At 46.1% G+C, this 22301-nt stretch overlaps 2 protein-coding genes across 2 annotated transcripts; one reads left to right on the top strand and one right to left on the bottom strand.

The window, feature by feature from the left end:
- Positions 1–1114: 1114 nt before the first annotated feature.
- On the bottom strand, positions 1115–8529 carry UBFD1 (ubiquitin family domain containing 1). Its single transcript, XM_035131681.3, has 7 exons — positions 8195–8529; positions 7184–7459; positions 6863–7071; positions 6020–6085; positions 5736–5841; positions 2677–2759; positions 1115–1487 (listed from the first exon to the last, which is right to left on the bottom strand). The coding sequence occupies exons 1-7, from the start codon at positions 8391–8393 to the stop codon at positions 1377–1379; spliced, it is 1050 nt and encodes a 349-aa protein (XP_034987572.1). The 5' UTR covers positions 8394–8529; the 3' UTR covers positions 1115–1376.
- Positions 8530–9719: 1190 nt separating this feature from the next.
- Positions 9720–21705, top strand: EARS2 (glutamyl-tRNA synthetase 2, mitochondrial). Its single transcript, XM_035131680.3, has 9 exons — positions 9720–9875; positions 11356–11511; positions 14095–14284; positions 15693–16165; positions 17463–17571; positions 18165–18318; positions 19164–19294; positions 19799–19934; positions 21061–21705. Exons 1-9 carry the CDS (start codon positions 9785–9787, stop codon positions 21142–21144), a joined length of 1524 nt encoding a protein of 507 aa, XP_034987571.3. The 5' UTR covers positions 9720–9784; the 3' UTR covers positions 21145–21705.
- The last annotated feature ends 596 nt before the right edge of the window (positions 21706–22301 follow it).

The following is a 22301-nucleotide window of genomic DNA, read 5'->3' as shown; positions in this document are numbered from 1 at the left end:
TCCCCCATGTGGCCAAGGAACAGGGTGATGGCCAGCTACTCGCTCAGCTGAAAACATGGTAGAAAGAGCACCAAACAGGGGGGGGGGGGACCTGTAATCTAAAGCAAATTCATGTCTTCCTCAGGCACCACAGGCCACACAGTGGACTAGAGTTCTGGTATAATGAACAAAAAGCAAGTGACCACCACTTTGTTCAATTTTAACCATCGTTTTATGGAAAAGCTGCTAAAACATTTGACAATGCCACCAACCTCACATTAAAGGGTATGAAGAATGTCCTCTCTTGCTGTAGATAACAGCTGCAAACCCAGCATCTCTAGAATGTGCAGGAGAGCACATAGGTTCACACAGACCAGCCTTGCCTCTTCTTTGAACACAGGGAGGGACCTCCCTTCTGAGCACATTTGAGGCAGCTGTGTGACTGTACACACATTCAGAGGCCCCACTGATGCTGGGGTGATACTGCATGTGGTCTGGATGCAGAGCAAATGTTATATGTAAAACAAGAGATAACAAACCCATAAGCTAGCTGCAAAGTAATTCTTGGTAACAACAGGGATAGCCAAGAAATGCTTCTTAAGGCAGTCTAGATTCCCCCCAATAATGGCAGCAGAAAGGGAGAAAGAGAATGGCAGAACACAGAACAGAGTAAGCAACAGTCCAGCATGGCTGCAAGCCTCCTGCGTTATTAAGCTTCCTTCCTCTCAGTAACAGGCATGAAAACCCCCACTAAAGAATCATTGCCAGCATCTGAAAAAGGAGTCAAGCATCTTTGGGTTAAGAGAGTTGTCCCATTTTGCTACCAGAAAAGCTACCAGGAAACTTAAGGACGAGGAAGATATGGCTTCTGAAACCCCAAGTTTGCATACCATTTAAAAGTTTTCTTTTAGTATTAAAAAGGAGAGAGAGAAACCTACTTCTCAAGCTCCCAGTCACAAGTGCATACCTCAAACAAACCATAATGCTTGTTAATGAAGAGTTACGAAAATATCTGTCTCTTGTCCAAATCATGTAGAAAATCCTCAGCGGTGTGTCAGCATTTTTCTCCTTGCAGAAACAGAAAACCAGAAGGGCTACTACACCTGGCACAGTTAAAGTGTATTACACACAGTGGTTTGTGAATTAAGATTTATTGATTTCCATCATATTTGCTTTTTGTTTTTAAATATGGTTGAAGCTGGGCTGCCGAACAAAGGCTGCTGCTGCACTTTTTAAGTTAAAAATAAACTAATGGCGAGAGATCCCCACCTCTGGCGTCCTCCCAGGCCTCTTTGAGATCGTATCGATAAGAAGTTCCAGGACGACCCATGTCCAGGCCTCTCCTAGCAGTGTCCTTAGGTTCATGTCAGTCTCCAGTGCCAGAGGTGAGCGTGCCTTCAAAAATACTGCCACTTCCCCAGCACTGTGTCCTTGATGGCATCGACGTATTGAGTAGGCACCCAATAGACCCAGTAGTAAGAGGCTTCAGTAGGACCCAGCTGGAAGGCCTGGAAGATGTGGGAAAAGAACAGGAGGCTCAGGATTAAGGTCTCTCAAACGATGGCCACCTCATTCAACAATGGGACCAAGCCAGATCCAGCAGTTTCCTGAGGAGAAGCAGTTCTCTCTCAAAACACTGAAGAATATAAGAAAAGCCTGCTGGATCAGGCCAATGGCCCACCTAGTTCAGCATTCTGTTCTTCCAGTGGCAAAGCAGATGCCTCTTTTGGGAAACACACAAGCACGATTTGAGCACAAGAGCACCTCCTGCGGTCTTCAGCAATTGGTATCAGACACTTGCAGTTTATACATATTAGGGTGTTCAAAGTATTTCACGTACGTTATCCCCAAACCCTTACAACAACCAAGCAATGCAGGCCATCACTACCACCACCATCTCCATATTACAGACAAAGTAGTCAAGGCAGAGAATATTGGCTTGCCTCCAGCAAGGTGAACTCTTTGCCAGATACTTCTTTGCTCACACGTAGAGACATTATGCATTTTGCCAACTGGGCTCAGACTTTTGAATATAAAAGCCAAATCACGGTTTGGTGCTTAAGGAATGAGCTCTGTGCTCACACACTGCGCCGCCTCCCCCTCAGGTGTTCTGCTTCAATTATTTACTCCTGCACTTGTGCAAACCAGTCAGCTGCTGCATCCAAACTGTACTACAACTCCCATCATGATCATCCTTCTTGACCGCTGGCCATGCTAGCTGATGGGAGGTGTAGTTCAGCAACATCTGGAGAGCCATAAACACACCCCTTGGTCCTCACTAAACACCAACTTCAGTTCTCTTTGTGAGAGGAGGAAAGAGAAGGAGATGCATAAACTCTCAAGTGGCAAATAAACCAAAGAGTTAATGAGATTGTTATGTAAGTAGAGACCCTGTGCCCCTGTGTGTTTCTGTCCACTGAAGGGAGAAGTACTTCCTCCGTAGAAAATAGAAGAGAGGCAGACAGTTCACAGGAGTTCACTGAATGCTGAGTCTTCTTGCAGGGTAAAAAGCAGGGTATGTGATCCTCTCTATGGAGAGTGCTGCATGAAAAGTACAGAAGGAAGAAAGGCTTCCCTCCGATTTAGCCCTTATGCTGACTGCTTTTCTCATAGGAATGTAGTCTTCTCCTGAAACCCTGGGCTTAACATCTGCAACAGTTCAGGTGCAGTAGTTTTTTGCAGAGGACCGTTCCTTACCATCATGTGATAATCCTCATGTCCTTCGATAGGTTCACTCACCACGTTCTTGATAGACCCCATGGGCAACTTTTCTGTTCTTTCTGCATTGAAATAAAACATGTCAACTTGGGCAGGATGACATTTCACACCATTCCTCCACTCTTCCTTCCAGAGCTTCTCCATCCCATCAGAATGTACGAAAAAGGAAAGGCTTCCTCAAAACTGCACCAGCCCCAATACCTGATCCCAACAACCTCTCCTCTTCCAAAGAAGACCTTCCCTCCACCCCGAATGCTCTTTGCATCACTCAACTCACTGAAAGGATTCAATAAATAAATAAATAAATAAATAAATAAATAAATAAGGCTTTCTACTGCCAAGACAAAAGAAATTTATAAACCCCATATGAAGCTTAATCCTTAAAGTTCTTGTTGTTTCCCTAGTTCACCCCCTAAACAATTCCTGTGGCAAGAAATCAGATAGAATTAAACAAAACAAAAGTATGGTCTGTCTGCAAGACCACACAGCGACAAAATGAGAATGCATTTCAATCTCTTATCAGCTTATTTCCTCCCTATTTTAAGCTGGTCCAAGGCCAGCATAATAGAGTGTCACATTTCCTAGCCAACAGATGTGCCTTTTTGCAAAAGGAGAAGATACCCCTAGAGCAGGCATGTCAAACCTGCGGCCCTCCAGATGTTTTGGACTACAATTCCCATCTTCCCCAACCACTGGTCCTGCTAGCTAGGGACAGGGTGGATTTGATTTAAATCAAACTGATTTAAATCACTAGTCAGTAAGGCTTGATTTAAATCATAGTTTTCTACATAAAGACTAATTCTTGCTGGTATAACTTTAATATGCAAGTAGATGAAGATTTTTAGAATAACAACTTTTCATATTAGTTTTTTATCCCCAGTTTAATGGTTTATTCATATTTGGACAACTTTACTGTTGTACTTAGGAAGGAGAAAAATAATCATTACCTTAATAATAACAATTTAAATAGATTTATTCAACTGAAACAATAACATTACAGCATCTGTTATTTGCTTAAACAAACATCCATGTTTGTTAACTAATTTGGCTAAACAAAAACAATATATATATATTTTAAGAAACTTAGACTGTCAGCCCAGCCTACACATGAAAAACCTAAATACTGTCCACTCCAAACAATCAGAAAAATATTGTTTCTATTCTATTCACTGAACTTCTTGAAACTTAGCACTGAAGGGGTTGTTTCTGTATTCATAGGTTTGTAGAACAATAGGATTAAGGTCTTTTTCTCAACTCTGTTCATGTTATAACATTTTTGCTGTGAAGAAGAGGCATGTGATCTCTGTTGAGTCAAATTCAGTTTTGAGAACTGCAAAAGTAAACCAAGCACCTGTGATAATATCTTGTAGGCAGAGAAACTGCCCAATAATCTTACAAAAACCTCTGGAAGAGCATGACATTGTGAATGGATTAATGGAATTTATTTACCCCAAAAAATAAACATATACAACCTTATTCTACATACCGGTAATTAAAAAACTAATCTTTATTTCATGATGGAATAACCTTTGGATGGTAATATATTTTCCATCATTGATTTTTATCCACCCTGGCTAGGGATCATGGGAGTTGTAGGCCAAAACATCTGGAGGGCCACAGGTTTGACATGCTTGCCCTAGAGCAGGCATGTCAAACCTGCGGCCCTCCAGATGTTTTGGCCTACAACTCCCATGATCCCTAGCTAGCAGGACCAGTGGACGGGGAAGATGGGAATTGTAGTCCAAAACATCTGGAGGGCCGCAGGTTTGACATGCCTGCCCTAGAGGATGCTGAGGCACTCAGGTGGTCTCTCTCTTTCCCCAATTTGCCAGGCAGAGAAGTGAACTGCCAGGTGCCTGACCCTCCCCAGGTGGGCTGCTGCAAGAACAGGTGATGGTTGAAGTGCTCCTACTGCTAAGGAGTTGGATTGGGAAAATCCAAACTCCATTTAATGAAATTGGTCATTACTGCATTAGAATATTATTCAGTCATATCAGTAACTATTAAGAAATCATAATACAGAGATCACCACTGTTGTGACTGAGCCCAAATCAAGCACTTTGTGCCCATTAATTTCATCTGGTGAGAATGAGCTTAGCTGCTATTGAAACCAAATGGGACATACAACAGCTTAGTATGGGCTACACCGTGCCTGTTACTCTGTGTGAAGGTCAAAAACATCTAAACTAGTAAGCCCCAACTTTCAATGGAAACCAGAGTGTAGCAAAAGTATGCTGCTCCTCAACTAGCCTTGTTAAATGAAACTCAGAAATACCCATAATTTCCCGCAGACTCTTTAGCCCTTTCAACTCCACGCATCATGCCTGCTCAATCCAGTTTTGCATCTAAAGAAAGCCTGGGGCTGCAAACCAGCAGGAAGTGCAGCTTACAGAGCCACTAAAATACTGCCCAGAGTTCAACCAGCCAGTCAGATCAACAAAACCTCTCTAAGGACCCTCTGTACTGCAAGTGCTGCTTTTAATGGTCCCCCACTCTGCCCAGCCCCTCTGCAATGTCCTGATATTTATGAAACAGTGGTATATAAATAAAGTGCCACTGGTGTGTGTGTGTGTGTGTGTGTGTATAGAATGCCAGCTCTCTCAATGGATCAGATGTTTCAGCATTCAGAGCCTCCCTCCTGGATGGTTCTTGGGACACAATCAGCTCAACTCCCTACCACAAAAAGACTCCTGCACAACAGACCCAAGGGGCACAGGCAGAGTATTAAACACTGAAGTGCCACAAAACCCTCATATACTAGGTAGCTCAAACCCTTCAAGCAGGCCAAAGTATTCATGGGCCAAAGATGTACAACCAAATGCACTCTAGGGTATCTAAATCACCAATGCTTTTTACGCTCTTCAAGCTTCACATGAATTGTAGCATGTTTCTACTCATTGCTCCAAAACCATCACTGGAACAGGATGACTCTACAGGCTCAGAAATCTTGCAACTGTGAAACACTAAACACGCCATCAGTACTCCTCCAGAGATAAGTCTCCAAGGTCCCCCCAAAGTATACAATTCTGAACACCTACCTTTAGTGCCAATCCAGAGCTGATCCTGTTCGAGTTTAAAGGTGAGCCGCACTTTTCCACCCGACTTGTTGTACATGCCCGATAAAGGAACAGTTGGCAGGCGCTCCTAAGAAGTCGAGAACAGAGGTCTTCTGTGAACAACAGGAAGCTTCTGCCAGCTTTACAGCACAAAGTTTAAAAAGCCACCCTCCTCTACAGGACACAAGTGTAGGAGAGAAGGAAGAGCCCCAGAAACTGCCACTGGCTCCTATAGACCTCGACAATGATACAGCCTACTCACACACCTGGGCACCCTTGACAGAAGGCATCACATCTTCAGGTTTTCCTTTATCTAACACTTTCCTGTGTTGCTGTAACAAAGCAGAAATAACAAAATAAACATGGCAAAAGCCTAGAAGATTTTCCCATCCACCGACTTGCTAGCACATTGAGATTTTTAAGAATTTCAAGAAGATACACAGATAACTAGTTACCTCTTATGTTAGCCACACAATCCAAATGCAATCAAGAAATGCATAGTATGTATTCTGTCTATCAGTAGTTATAAATTCACACACTTCCCTAAAATTCAAGAGTTTACACCACAACTTTGGTGAAAGCTATCACATTAGTAACTTTGCAAAGGAAAGCATGAAAAGGTCTCACAGAGATTCCCACCTCAAAACTGGCCAGTTGATAGCAGAATTAGCTATTGGCCAAAGGTGACAAAGTCCAATTCAAGTTGAAAATCTTTAATAAAAATTATTATTTTTATAAAAAAGGCCAAATTCAACAGGACTACCTAAAGGGCAGTACCATTTGGCTGCAAAATGTTATTGTTTGCTAAATTACAGTCACTACACTGTCCATTCCACTACGGTTAAATAGAGTTCAAATGGCTCTTCAACCTTGGACTTGCAGATAGTTTTTAGGCAACTTGCTCTCTCAGTTATTGGAATAGTGATCTAACCAGAAGGCTGTTGCAGGAATTATCAAGAAAAGGAGCTTCAAGTTAACCTGTCACTGAAGCACGTGGACCTCAAGGTCCTTCCTTTTAACAGGTCTATGGTCAAAAGGGGTACTCCCATTTTACCCCATTGTACACCTTCAGTCCAAACAAGCCACCTAGGCTGGCAGGTGTAACCAACCTTTTGTCTGCAAAGGGGCTCCTTTTTGGTCTCTTCTGATTTCACTTCCTGCTGAGCAGCATCTTTCGGTGTGTTTACTGCCAAGACATCATTGATAGTTGAGCCAACCACCATTATTTTTGCTCCATTGATCACTTTGATTTCCCGTAAAGTTTTATCCTCTGGTAGAAGTCCTTTGAACATGACCTTCTGCATTGCAGGTGGAAGGCCTAGCAAAGAAGGAATCAACAGGGAAGACTTTTTAACGCAGGAATTTCTTCCAGATATGATGGGAAGGTCACGTGGTAGAATTACCTCTCCATAAAACACAGACAGCCTCACCTGTGAGTGAGTGGATTTTCTGCTTCAGGTCAGCCCCTGTGTTATCAAGTGGGAACTTTAAGTCATACTTATTTTTGTTCCAGATAACTTTTAGCTCAACCAGCTCTTTCCCAGTCTCAGAATCGCTGCCATTGCTGACAGAAGCCTGAGGGTCAGGTGGATCACTTTGAGGATCATCAGTCTCCAAAGGTTTCTCAGCAGAAAGAGGATCGCTGCCATCCCTGCAGCCTAGAGGCGGATTCTCAGCTTCTGCATCCATGCTGGTGTCATCCGAATCTGCAAAGAAAGGAAACAAATGAGAACAGCCCCCTTGTGAGAGGTGGGATCTGTATACATACACTCCTTATGCACTGTTTTGGGACAACATAACCACTCAAAACAAAAACGAAAACCCCCACCACTTCAGATTAAGACTTCAGTCAGCGCTGAATTATGTCAGTGGCAGGTGCAAAGCCAGCTCAAAACACTCCCAACAGGAACAATTTTCTCTTTGTTCAATAGCACTTATCCCAGTAAGTCTCCTCCACCTGTACCCACTTGGTGAGCAGAACACTACTTTCCCCACTCCTATGCCTTGCAGTGCTTCTCCCTACACCCCCGCCTCTGCACCCGCCCCCAGTTTAGCGGGCCCAGCCCGTGTCAGGGATGAAGCCAGGCAGACCTCGGCTACCCGCCTGGGAAACTCCCCTCCCTCGTGCCAGGGCGCCTCCCCCGAGGAAAACCCTCCGAAGCTTTCCTGGGTGGGTGGGTCGCGCTTTAGGAAAAGTGGCTCAAGGCACGAGAGCGGCCAGGAGGCCGAGAGAGGGGAGGCAGGTGAGGGTGAAGGATGGACCTCCAGCCCAACCCAGCCTAGTCGCTGCCTTGAGGGGGGAATTTGGGGCTGCCCTGGCACGGGGAGAGGGAAGACCGGGGGTCGCCCACCCCCAATGTGTACTGCCCGGGCCTTGGCCCCTGTTTCCCTCCGCGCGCCCCCGCCCCTGGCGGACCCCGCTCGCTCTCTCGCGCGCGCACCGGGGGAGGCAGAGGCGGCAGCCATGATTGTGTACAACCCGCCCGGAGGGGTGCCGGGAAAAGCGCCGGGCGGTCTGGATTGGCCTCCGTCGGCCTCCGTAGCCCGCCTCTTCCGCCTCGAAACCTTCGCTCGCCGGTCCGGATGTTTTGGACTACAGCTCCCGCCACTTCCTTCACCCCACAGCCAGCCAGCCAACATGGCTGTTGTGGCGGCAGGGGCTGATGGGAGTTGTAGTCCAAAAGTCCGGTGGAGGGCACGAAGTTGGCGGAGGTAATAGCGTTGAAGTTTCACGCGGTTTGGTTTTGTAAGTCGCCCAAGCTGGAGAGGCGGTGGGAAAGCCTTAAAGAAAGATAGAAATGGGAATGACGCTTTTTAAAAAAGTAAAAATAAATAAATATTCTTTAATTATTTATTAAATATTTGACACAGTTTTGACCACCGCCTTCTTGCTGCCAATTCTGTCTGTTGTTGTTATTTATATCCTGCTTTTACTCCACAAGGGAACTCAATGTGGCTTCCACAAATACAAATATATATATATATATATATATATATATGCGAATCATTTAAAAGTAATTAACCTCTGACAGAATTAAAACAATATAAAAAATAAATGTATTACAATACAGCTAATAAAACAGCACTATCAAAAGCCAAGTTTTCAACGCCCCTCAAAAGAGCCTCAGTGGAGCAGGAGAACACAGGACCAGCCAGCCAATAAATGGAAGTTAATCAGAATAAAGTTACTAGTCCATTTTTTGCCACAAGACACTGGTTGCTTTTACAGGAACATACAGTTACTGAGTCTTAGCACAGCCAGTCTCCAGGAACTCTGGCAGGGACTCTTTCCCACCCAGAGACCTTTTGCATGCCAGGCAGCTGCTCTGCCCCTCACCTAAGGTTGGCTTCCCTAGAGTAGGGTGGCCCTTGGAGCTCTGCAGCAAGCTTGTCTCCCATAGGGGCAGTGGCCGACTGGTGGCTGCCATTTGTTGTGCTGCCATACACTAAAGTTTTAGATTATTGTTGCTAACTAGTCTTATTGATAATTTTATTGTTTCATATACTTTGTTTCTTTTTTTGTAAACTGCTTGAAGAGGTTTTTTTTACAATCAAGCAGTGTACACATTTTATGAAATAAATAATATAAACACACACGTATAAATATATATAAAGAGTAAATTGATTGGAACACCTTGATCCAGGTTCTATTAGCCAAAAAAACCCCATAAAAATAATGTATATATAAAAATAAATCCACCCTCTCTTCCTCCCCTTAATATAGAATAGAAAAATAGAAATAGAATAGAATAGAAAAATAGAGATACTATTAAAATTTTAAAATAATTAAAAAATAAAAAGTAAACCTAATAGGATTTGGTCCCACTTCAGCGTTGTCCCCTTTCTGCGGCCGCTTCCGAGCGCAGTCAGCGAGGACGCGGTTTCTTTAAGTCTGGCCCCGCCCCTTGTTCCTGTCGGAAACGGAATGACCGACGGAATGTAGCCAATGGGGCGCGGAGGGCTGGGTCTTATGTTAGACCACGTGCGCTTCTGCCGCTGCCTGTTGAGTCTACAGCTGCGAGGCCGCTGCCATGGGACTGGGCTCTGTAGCGGTGGGGGATGCCTTGCGAGGTGCAGCCCGGGGGTCCGGCGTGCGGGTGAGGTTCGCGCCCAGCCCCACAGGTGAGCTGCCCCGGAGCCACGCGGAGCTCCTCGCCTGTAGCTGCCGAAGCCGCGGGGACTTCCTTGGGCCGCTGCCTGACACGATTAGGGTGCTTTTGTGCTACCTTCCCGGGTAGTTTGCAAAAGCGATTCCCCAATTCGGATATTATCATCTCCGAATGCGTGTTTGCTGATTTTTGAAACTATAGCTGGAAAGTCAATAGGATGTGCAGGGAAATAAAAAGAGAACGAAACCCCGCAGCTGTAACTGTACCAACAACAACCACAACAACAACGGGATAGTCTGAAACAGGTTTAAGAGAACCCGTCAGGGGAAAGGCAAATAACCCCTTCCATAGCAATGCATGAGTCGTTGGAGGTTTGTGTAATACAGTACACTATTGTTGGTTATAATTGGGAACCACACTATGTCAAAGTGATTATGCATATATAACAAGTATTAATAGGTATCAATTATTATTTTTTACCTGCCCTTCACACTAAGGTCCCAGGATGGGTTACACAGCATTCAAACTACTGTATATTAAAAACAACTTACAGTCATAAAAATAATATGGTCTCCCAAGATCCTAGGCCTCTGACCACTACACAACACTTGCTCATTGAGTTATATATAAGTAACCACCAAAAATGTTTTGCTGGTGGGATCTAGTCAGCTTCATGAATCTCGTGAGTTATGCAGGCCTAATGAATGCCTGTTGGTTTTTATGACATTGGAGCTGAGATGCTGCTGTTAGGCCCTTGTTGTGTGTTGGGGAACAAAAACAAAGGGGTTTGTCAAAGGTGTCTCAGTAGAAATCATAGTAGATCATGGAAGCCTGAAGTTTGCTTACCCTTGTGGTTGAAGGTCCCTGAACCCAGGTGAAGTTGGATATGCGGGGATAGCACAAGAAGTGCCCAGGTGGATGGATCAGACCAAAAACCTATCTTATTCAGCCTTCCCCAACCTGGTGATCTCCATATAGTTTGCCTCACAACTCCCATTGTAACAGTGCTGGTTTGCAGAAGGTGGAGATTCTATTCCATCATAGCTGCATCCAAGAAAGGCCAAGTGCATGTTTCTGGGAAGCTCATAAAGGTGCCTTCCTTTGTTAATCAGAGGTAGACTGCTCTTGAACACAGAGTTCCATTTCAGCTGTCATTGTTAACATCTCTCAGCACACCTTTTCTCCCTATTTTTTCCTATTCCTCTTTTGAAAGTTAACTAAGTAAACGGTCGCCTCTTTCTCTTGGGGCTGTGATATGCATTGCATGTTCTGAACCAGCCAGCCTGAATTCTAATATTATTTTGAGAAGGAAGATAGTTTTCAACTGCTTGCACATTTCAGACCGTTCACTTTTCTCCTGCTCATGTAATTGGAAATGGAATGACTCTTGATGTGGAGGTTCTCTTTTCAGCTAGAACAGCAGACAGCCTCTGATTATAGCACCAGAGTTGTGCCTCATGTACCCTGTTCTTCCTTTTCTACATGCTGTGCAGGGTTCCTGCACCTAGGTGGCCTGCGGACTGCTTTGTACAACTACATTTTTGCCAAGAAACACCAAGGGAGCTTCATCCTCAGACTGGAGGACACAGACCAAAGCCGGGTGGTGCCCGGGGCTGCTGAAGGCATAGAAGATATGCTGGAATGGGCAGGTAATTCTGCTTCCCCACACATGCATGCAGTTCAGGCTCTACCACAGGGGCCAAACAGTGTGTGGGGTTGCATCCTTTGCCAGGTTTCCTCAGGGAAGCAGTACCAGACGATCAGATCCTTAATAATAATAATAATTTTAATTTATATCCTGCCCATCTGACTGGGTTGCATTAAATTTTTTAAAAACTTCCCCATGCAGGGTTACCTTCAGATGTCTTCCCAAGGTTGTATACCAGGCATCCCCAAACTTCGGCCCTCCAGATGTTTTGGACTACAATTCCCATCATCCCTGACCACTGGTCCTCTTAGCTAGGGATCATGGGAGTTGTAGGCCAAAACATCTGGAGGGCCGCAGTTTGGGGATGCCTGTTGTATACTGTAGTTATCTTCTTGACAACTGATGGGAGGCGTTCCACAGGGCGGGTGCCACTACCGAGAAGGCCCTCTGCCTGGTTCCTTGTAACTTCACTTCTCAGAGTGAGGGCCCTCAGAGCTGGATCTCGGTGTCCAGGCTGGATGATGGGGGTGGAGATGCTTCTTCAGGTTTACAGGGCTGAGGCCATTTAGGGTTTTAAAGGTCTTTACCAGCATTTTGGATTGTGCTCGGAAACGTACTGGGAGCCAATGTTTGTTCTTGGTTTTTCTGTCTTATCCAGGAAGTGGGGAAATAGAAAATATTCCAGCCCCCTCCTCTTGCCACCCCCACCTTTTTCTTTCCCAGCATCATCATAAACCACCTTGGAGAACAGGGCAGCTGCCCCATCACTCTCAGCAAGCTATCCACCCTCCCTGATGCTTAACCTCATAGAAAGGGGTTCAGACTCCCCTCTCCTTGTTTTCTTGCTTACTTGCAAAAAAACCACGAAGCAAAACACAGTCTCCAGGTCAGCTGCCTTGGCCTCAAGGAAACAAATTTATTTCCTGATGGTGAGTTATCCACCACACTTTAGACACATATGACTTCTGTCCAGCAGTCAAAGAGTCGTACATCCAACACTGTGTTGAGTAATTGGATGGCTCCCTCCCACACTTGATTTGTTTTTCCACCTGCATAACTGCATAACAAAGAAAGTGCATTTTCTTTGTTACAGTTTTTATATTTGGAAAGTTGGGATTTGCAAGATCTAAAAAGTGAGAGGGTTGAGTGTTCTGGTGTCCTCGCCCTGTGGCTGCACTCTCACAGGTGCCTAACTCACCTGCCTGCTTCTTGATGCTTTTGTCACTGGGGTGCCCACATGTGCCTGCAGGGTTGGGCCTTTTTTGCAAGATTGCCTGCCCTTTTATACTCCAGGCTATCTTCCTCTAAATCTTGCTACAGGCATTTCCATCAGAAAAGCCTTGTTTAAAAAGGGAAAATGTGTGTATTGACCACTGGGCTGCAGCATAGTCCAGTGAGTTGGGATTTAAGTGACCTGGGAATGGGGATTTTTTAAAAAATCAGGGGAGCAGATAATGAGTCACCACTCCTTCACCTGATAAAATCATCTTGTGATTATGGGATGTGGGGACTTTGAGCCTCTCTGGGATTTAAATGATCTGAGTCACTGTAATCCTATCTCTGTCTGCAGTGTCTGGCTTTTCTTTACACCTCCAGCAGTTACTTGGGACACTTTTATACATCTTTGAGAGCTTCGAAGGGTTTAGATACCATCGATGTTGCATTTTGAGGAAATTCTCTCTCAAAGAGTAGCAGGCTATGAATTTCCAATTTATTTTCCACAGAATTTCCCACTGGTTCATTGTTATTGTGTACCCAAAGTCTTATGACCACTTAACCATAGCTGCTGTAAGCTCCTTCTCCTTGACTTCCTAGTCAAGGAGGAGTTGGTACATTTTAGAAAGTGTTTTGGTTTTGGAATTCACCAAATCAGATTCGAATCTAGAAATCTCTGTGGCAAAACCCTTCTGTTTATCAGGTTTAAATGTCTCAAATATTTGGTGGTATTGGAACCAATGAAATATGTACTTCGCCCTTTTTCCTCAAAACTTTTTAACTTCAATTGGTTATCTTCAAGTTCTTCCTTCAGGAGTTTGGTACTTTATACGTTGGCCAGGTTACCTGGGTATTTTCCCTCTTTACCGCACAGGCCTCTGTTGGAGAAGTCCACCAGGGGACTTTGGGTTCAAGCAAATTTTTATATTTCTCCCAGACCGTGATTAGCGATTTCCTAATAATATAATTGAAAAGCTTCTATGAACTCTAGCTTTCCCATACACCAAGTACGCACTTGGTGTATGGGAGACGGCGCAGCCATGGCATTAAATACTCCCATTGATTTTTGGTTGTGTTTTTATTGCTTCTTTTAATTTCGGATAAGGTATTTTATTGCATTGCATTGCATTGTGAATTCAAATTCTAAAGCTATAAAATGCAATATGTAAAAAAAATAGAAGAAGCAGTTAGAAATCGTGCAGCATCTAGCACACCACATTGCACTTGCTCGGATGGCCAGAAAAATCATTAAGTGCTTGGCCATCCTCAGCAATTTCCAAGTGGTCCACGGGAGGGCAGGTTGGACCACGTTTGGGATCCCTTTGCTCTTGGTTGCTTCTGAAGAGCTGTCCCCTACCTCCCCTTGCAGGCATCCCACCCAAGGAGAGCCCTCGCCGGGGTGGCCCAGCAGCCCCCTACCACCAATCCCAGAGACTCAGCCTATACAGGGAAGCTGCAGAGCTGCTTCTGGAGAAGGGGGCTGCCTACCGCTGCTTTTGCACCCCCCAGCGCCTGGAGCTGCTAAAGAAAGAGGCGCTGAGGAACCGGCAGACGCCGCGGTAAGGATCAGGTGGAGGTTAGAGCTGGGTGTGCTCTCTGCATGGCTGCTGACGCAACCTGCTTAGCCGCTGGATTGCTCCAAGTCTCTCTACCTTTGACAATTCTGCATTCTTCCAAGGAGAGTCCTGAATACAGGTGGGATGGGGGCTGACTTTTGGCTGATGTGGAATCAGAAGGCAGGGCTGGGTGACCCCCAAAGAATTGTCTGTGTGGGGCTGTGTGGACCTCCGGCCTTGACTCAGCATGCTTGTACTCAGGGATGGCCTTGATGGTTGGGAAAGGGCAGTGTTTGCCTAATCAGGCTTATCGACTTCAGAGGCTTGTTTCTCAATCCCCAGCAGTATCTGGAACAATATAGCAAGGACCTTCGCCTAATGCATTGCAAGGAGTTGGACTAATTCTATGAATCTTAGAGGGAAGGAGAGAGAAACACTAGTTGTGGCTTGATGCCCCCCTCCCCAAATTTCCTAAGTATATGTTTATTGCTCTGCTGCTAATGTGGAGAAGAGCTTGGGAGATCTTTTGCTGCGGCTGCTTGTGGGCAACAATTTATCTTGCTCAGAGTGAGAACTTGGAGGGTTTGGGGGCGGGAGCGAAAGCCACAGAGTACAGGTTCTCTTTGTGGGAGAGACAGAGAGGGACAGAGTCAGCAGCCATAATTGAAATGGGGATGGGAACTATCGCTAAGACCATCTGTTTGTCTTCTTTTTTGTTTTTATTATGTTTATATCCCACCTTTCCTCCAAGGACGTTAAAGTGGCACACATGATTTCCCCTTTCCTCATTTTATCCTTACAAGGAACCCTGTGAGGTAGGCCCAGGCAGAGAGGCACTGACTGGCCCAGGGGGCCCCCATTGAGCTTCATGGCTGAGTGGGGATTCGAACCCCAGCCTCCCAGGTCTTAGTCCAGCACACTAACCACTACACCACACTGGCTCTGTTTGAAACAAATCTGTTTGAATGATTTGCTTGTTTTTACCTAGGTATTTGGTTAAATTGGAAATACAGGGTTTTCGTTGCTGTAATTTTCCTTGTTTACCGTAGTCATTTATTGTACCTGTTTTTGTGACTTTTGTACATTGTTTTTCTCTGTTTTCATTGCTTTGTTCCCCAAGCCGGGATTGAAAATACTGTGGGCTATAAATACTGCAAATGAATAATAAAAAAATCAACAGGCAGGGAGTTCCAAAGTGCCAATGTGCGACCCCTGTAAAAGTTTAAATTCTGGAGACATGTTTCCTGCCTCCATCAAAGGTCAGCTGGGATTCTGGGTTTCTCAAAGCCCTGGAGTTTTGTGCTGGTTCAGTTGAATGAGAACCAGAAGCTTAGGTTACAGATGAAGCCTTCCACTGCTGCTGCTGCTGCTGCTTCAGTTGTGATTCCTAACCCTGCCCCTCTCCTTACAGGTATGACAACAGGTGCCGCCACCTGAGCCCCAAGCAGGTGGCTGAGAAGGTGTCTCAGGGTGCTGACTCCGTCATGCGCTTCCGCCTGGAGGAGAACTCAGAGCCCTTCTGTGACCTGATCCACGGCTGGAGCAAGCACGTTGTCGCCAGCGTCGAAGGGGATCCGGTGATCCTGAAGAGCGATGGCTTCCCCACCTACCACCTGGCCAACGTGGTGGATGACCACGCCATGGGGATCAGCCATGTCCTGCGGGGGGCAGAGTGGCTCATCTCCACCTCCAAGCACCTCCTCCTCTACGGGGCCTTTGGCTGGGACCCGCCTCAATTTGGCCACCTCCCGCTGCTCCTGAACAAAGACGGCAGCAAGCTTTCCAAGAGGCAGGGGGACATCTTTGTGGAGCAGCTTGCGCAGGATGGCTGGTTGCCCGAAGCCCTGCTGGACATCATGACAAATTGTGGCTCTGGATTTACAGGTAATGAGGCCAATAGCGCAGAGCCCTCGGCACCCCAGCTAGCTGCCTCAGTTGGTGTGAATTCTCTGCTTATATTTGAATCCTGCTTATAAAATTAAGGGTGTCCCGCTTTTCTACCTTGTCTTGGCAAATGACTGTGTTCAGTGGAGTCTCTCCTGGAGCTGCTCCCTCCTCAGTAGGTAGTCCCTGGGCTTCCTGAGGCCTCCTGGGACATTTTCTGCTTAGCCCATCGATGTTGCTTCTCCATGGAATCCTAGTGTTGTGTGCCATCGATTCCAGTGGGTCCCAAAGTGGGGGGCAGTTGGATTACCTGGGCAAGGGAGCTGCAGGCAGGTGCTGGAGGTGGAATAGTTATCATCAATGTTGATGAATTAATTAAGTTAAATAGTTGTACCTCAGAAGTCAAACACTTGCGACTCGAATGTTTTGGCTCCCAAACGCTGCAAACCCGGAAGTGAGTGTTCCAGTTTGCGAACGTTATTTGGAACCCGAACGTCTGACGTGGGTTCTACGGCTTCCAATTAGCTGCAAGAGCTTCCTGCAGCCAATCAGAAGCCGTGTCTTGGTTTCCAAACGTTTTGGAAGTCAAACGGACTTCCGGAACGTATTCCATTTGACTTCCAAGGTACGACTGTAATTGAATTTTGAATAGATGTGCAATTGTGGGTTGTGCAAACTGTTATTCTGAATACTGCTTTTTGTAGGGTAAGGTGAGGGCACTGGGTGTGCGTTTATGGAACCGAGGTAGCAGGAGTCTAATTCTTTGCTGAATGTAGGAAGCCCAGACTCTGGAGAAGGGGTTGCAGCTCAGAAATTCAATCCACAGTGGTACCTCCAGGTAGAGCTAGGAAAGAGTCCCTGCCTGAAACCCTGGAGAACAACTGCCTGTCAAGTGTTAGCAGTGCTGAGCTACATGGACCAAAGGTCCGATGGGGTAAGGCAGCTTCCTATGTTTCTAAAGCATCGCCTAACCCAGGAGTGGGAGATCTGCAGCTTGTGGGCCTTAATTAGCCCACAAAGCTGTTTCCCTCCAACCACACACCTCTTTCCCCTTTGCTCCCCACATCAGAGGTGACTGGTGGCTGCCATCCCTTTGAGGTCTGTTTGCAAGCCAAAGGGCATCAGAGGCGGTGCCGATCAGCTGATGGGTGCTGAGAGATGTGGCCTTGGCAGCCCACTTGCAAGGGGCCTGCACTGGAGCTGCTTGCTGATGAGCTTCACCTGAGCTCCTGATGGCATCCGGTGGGCATCTGTGAAAGACGAGTGCAGCGGAACTCTTGGGGTTTTTTTTTTGCAGATAACCGGATGGGTAGGACGTTGAAGGAGCTGATTGAGGAATTCAACATGAGCAAGATTGAAAGGCACTCGGCCCTGCTGGATCTTGAGAAGCTGTCCGAGTTCAACAGGTGAAGGAACCAGCTTCCATGCATTTCCTGATTGGCCGTTGATATGTGGGCTGTTTATCCCCGGGGGGAGGGTCTGCATCTGCTGAGCATCATCTTTTGGTCCCCTTCCCTGTTCCCTTCCTTGGAGCCCAGTCCCCCTCCAGCTCAGGGGTCTCTTTTGCCTCCTCCTTGAAGTCCGGCTGCATCCAGGGAAGAAAAAGCAAGATGTCACAGAGGGTGCAAACAGGCATCGCTGAGAAACTGAGGAAGTGTATCCCTAAAAGGTCATCCCACCCCTTATAGCTCAGCCGGTTAAAGCAGGCATCCCCAGGCCCTCCAGATGTTTTGGACTACAATTCCCATCTTCCCCGACCACTGGTCCTGTTAGCTAGGGATCATGGGAGTTGTAGGCCAAAACATCTGGAGGGCCACAGTTTGGGGATGCCTGGGTTAAAGCATGCTGCTGACAATGTCAAGGTTGCAGGTTTGATACCCGTGTGGATATTCTAGCTGCATATTCTAGTACTGCAGGGGGGTGGATTAAATGCTCCTCGGGGTCCTTTCCAACTCTTCAGTTGTATGATTCTAGGAAGTGGCTTTGTGTGTGTGCACAGGATCCACCTGACCCGTCGGATTGAAGATGACCTGCAACGGCAAGAGCTGGTGGCAGAGGTGCAGGCCTCTGTGGAGGAGACCTACGGGAGCCAGGTGGTAGACCGGGAGGTCCTTGAGAAGGGCTATGTGGAGCAGGTGCTGCTGCTTAGAAGGGTAAGTCAGGCATAGCTGGGGAAAGAGGGTGTGTGTGTGTCTGTGAACACGTGCACCTGCCTCTTTGCTTTCTTCTTGTTGTTTTGTTTTTAAATTAACTGCCAACATAAGGAAAGGAAACAAAGGCCCTAAATTTTAACACCGCAAAGCGTCACATCCTGGAAGCACAAAAGATACAGCACATAGATTTCCTTTACAAATAATAAAGTTATATAAAAATAACAGTGTCCTCCACCTGTGAGTTTCCTCATTATGATGAACACAGGTTCTATAAAGGCTTAAGTGAGCCAGATGATTTCCATACACTGGTGGCACTGAGTGACTGGGTGCCTCAATATTTGCATAAGAATTATTATTATTATTATTATTAGATTTTATATATATACCGCCTTATACCTGGAGATCTCAGGGCGGTTCACAGAAATAATCACAACATATATTATCAGAATAAAAACAACAACCCAATAACACCCCCCCCCCCAGAAAAGAGCCACATTTTAGAAGGGTATAGGACAGGCATCCCCAAACTGCGGCCCTCCAGATGTTTTGGCCTACAACTCCCATGATCCCTAGCTAAGAGGACCAGTGACAAGGGATGATGGGAATTGTAGTCCAAAACATCTGGAGGGCCGAAGTTTGGGGATGCCTGGTATAGGATGTCAAACAGATCAAAGGCCTGGTTAAAAAGGAACATCATGCTATATATGTTTCCTAGCTAGAAACTCTTCAGCTTGAAGGTAAGAAGGTGCCATGGGGCAGGGAGAGATGCGGTGTTGGGGTGGGGGCTCCAGCCAGGGGAACTGATCTGCTTGACTCTCTGATCCTCAGTGATCCTTCCTCCTCAGGGCCACATAAGCCGCCTCAAGGACTTGGTGTCACCCAAATATGCTTTCTTGTGGATCCGGCCCTCCGTGCCTCACGAGGAGCTGCAAACCATTTCAGCAGAGGCAGACAAAATAGGAAGGCTGGTTGTCAGGTGAGTTGCCCTGGACCTTGCCTGGTTTTTTTTTAACCCATTCAGATGTTGCAGCCACCTAGAGGTCTGGCCTCCTCCACCTTCCTCCTCACCTGAGTGACAGCAGGTACTTTCCATGCTGGAGTAAGCGCTTGTTTCCAGCCGGTCTCCCTCATATGGTAAATAAACAGTAGAACCTTAACATTATTTCAGTATGAAGAGTATGAAACTCTTAATCTCAGGGTTGTGGGTTTGTGCCCCACGCTGGGCAAAAGATTCCCCCACATTTGAGCCCCATATTGGGCATTGCAGGGGGTTGGGCTAGATGACCTTCATGGCCCCTTCCAATTCTATAATTCTATGACTCTTGGTCACATGAAAGGTCTTCTGCTAGTGAAACAATCTGCCCTGCAAAATGGATACGATAAATCACTTGGCATAGTTTTTCCAAGTGAAAACTGAGCCGCAGTTTAGAAAAACAAGTTTAAAGTAATATCCTTTCCCCCCCTAATTCTCTTCCCAAAGGTTGCTGGAACAGCCGGTTTGTGCTCTGACCCCAGAGGAGCTCGGCAAAGACCTGAGGCGGCTGCAGGAGCAGATAAGTGGGACCCAGTACAGTGGCATGATGAGACTTCTCCGCTTGGCCCTCAGTGGCCAGAAGGTAAATTTCCCTGGGCCCCACTTCCCACATCTCATCACCTGAATTGCTCTGCTTTGAAAGCCAATAGCTGGCTTGGCTCTGCTAAGGGACATCAGTGGTAGTTTCTGGCATCTCTTTAAAATAAAAGAGCCATCCTGGTAGACTCGATATATTTTGGACTACAACTCTCATCAGCCCTAGCCATATCATGTTGGGGCTGATGGGAGTTGTAGTCCAAAACGTATGGAGGGCACCAAGTTGACAAAGGCTGACCTAAAATTATTTTTACCTCATTTTCAGCAAATCAGTGGCTTATAACAATAAAAGCACGTGAAATCAGTTAACACGGATGGACCATTCCTGACAATAATGAAAAAGTACGAGCAAAAACCCACAGGTCAAGCTACAGCTAGAATAAAACCAAGAATAAGGATGGATAGCTCAGTTGGTTAGAATGTGGTGGTGATAATGCCAGGGTTGCAGGTTCGATCCCCATATGGGACAGCTGCATATTCCTGCATTGTAGGGGATTGGACTAGACGATCCTCAGGGTCCCTTCCAACTCTATGATTCTGTGAGCCCTCCCCACACCCCGAGGCATGTCCTGATAAGCAAGTCTTTACTTGGTGCCTAAATGGCGACATGAAGATGCCAGCTAAACACCTAATACAGGATGCCAGTTTTTTAAATGTTATTCCATTTATTGGGCAGTGCTGAAATCATAGGAAGCTGCTTTCAGATGCTTTCTAAAAGTCAGATACTTGTTTATTTCCTTGACATCTGCTGGGAGGGCGTTCCACAGGGCAGGCACCACCACCAAGAACGCCCTGTGCCTGGTTCCCTGTAAGTTCACTTCTTGCAGTGAGGGAACCGCCAGAAGGCCCTCGGAGCTGGACCTCAGTGTCTGGGCTGGACGACGCCCCTTCAGGTATACTGGGCCAAAGCCGTTTACTCAGGAGGGGTTGTAGTGCACTCCATCAATGGAATTGTGGTAGGAATATGGAAGAGGGAAGGCTGTAACAGAGGCCTCTCAGACTCTAGCTTCCACAAAGCTTCAAGAGCTCCTGTTTTCAAGTAGGGAGGTGCTTCTTCCCGGTTGGCAAGGGCTCCCTCTCCCTTTCTGGAGTAACCTCCCTGTCCATTTCAGGAAGGACCCAGCGTTGCCGAGATGATGGTCTCCTTGGGGCCCAGAGAGGCCAGCGCACGGATCCAGAGAGCCCTTTGCAGCTGACCTGTTGAAGCAAAACAGCCAACTGAACTTTTAGTAGAGCTTGCATGTCAAGCCTTCCATGAAGCTTAAACACCTTCCTGTGGACCGCAGAGCATCTCACAGCCACGGACTTGACCACTTCTCTCTCTCTCTCTGTATATATATATATATATATATCTTTAAAAGTGCTCTGGGGTTGGCAGCCTGGCATTGGCACTGAGACCCTAAGGGGATTTCCGGTTCTAGTTGAGTCTGACGTGGCATTAATAAAGAAAGCAAAAACACTGGCTGGAGGTCAAATTGCCGCTGTGACTGCTTTCCACATGGCCTCGCGGCCATCGTCACCCCGCTGGGCATTTCTTCGGGACTTGGGGAGCAGCCTCAACCTTGGAAGCCACAGGAGAGTGAGCCAAACTGGGCTCTGAAGGTCCAGTTCCATAGAATTCAAAGGGTATTTTTATTGCATTACAATCTGAGATAATAAATTGCAGTAGGTTGGACTAGATGACCCTTGGGGACTTTCCCAACTCCACAATTCTCTGGTTCTATAAAAAGGAGCAATAAAATACAATTGAAAATCAACATGAATCCTTGATGTGACATTTGCACCATCATCAGCCACAAATCCAGAGAGATGCCGTGGTCCTGCTGGGTATAACAGCATCTCCTGTGCTCAGTGTAGTCTCTTTGCCCAGGGCTGGATTAACCATTAAGCAAAATAGGCATATGCTTAGGGCATCAAGGGAAGGAGGACACTGCGGGAATTTCCCCTTGCCGGATTTACCATGGACCATATGGTGCAGCTGAACACAAACATCATTTCTACAACCATGCAAAAATAAACATTACTGTCCATCTTACTGTAGTTTTCGTTTCATTTTCAAAAACAAAAAAATCCAAATCCTAAAGAGAGTCTCATCTCCATTAGGCCAACCCAAATGTTACAAAGCAGCGGGCAAACTTTTTCCCGCTTCCAGCCTAACAAGGACATAGCTGTAATACCAATTATCCTTATTTTTCTTGTGGGTTTTTAATCATGCTTTTCCAAGTTGATGTGAACACGAATCCATTTTGAGTCTATTATTTTAACTTTTGGAAATTTTTGCATTATTGCTGTTCATTTTTCTTACTGATAATTTTGTTGAGTGTTTTTTTGTAAACCACTTTGAGCTGTTTTT

Source organism: Zootoca vivipara, chromosome 13 (assembly GCF_965207765.1).
Source record: "Zootoca vivipara chromosome 13, rZooViv2.hap1.1, whole genome shotgun sequence".
In the NCBI taxonomy this organism is placed as follows: Eukaryota; Metazoa; Chordata; class Lepidosauria; order Squamata; family Lacertidae; genus Zootoca; species Zootoca vivipara.
Note: the sequence above shows the minus strand (reverse complement) of the source record. Positions and strands in the feature narration are given on the sequence as shown.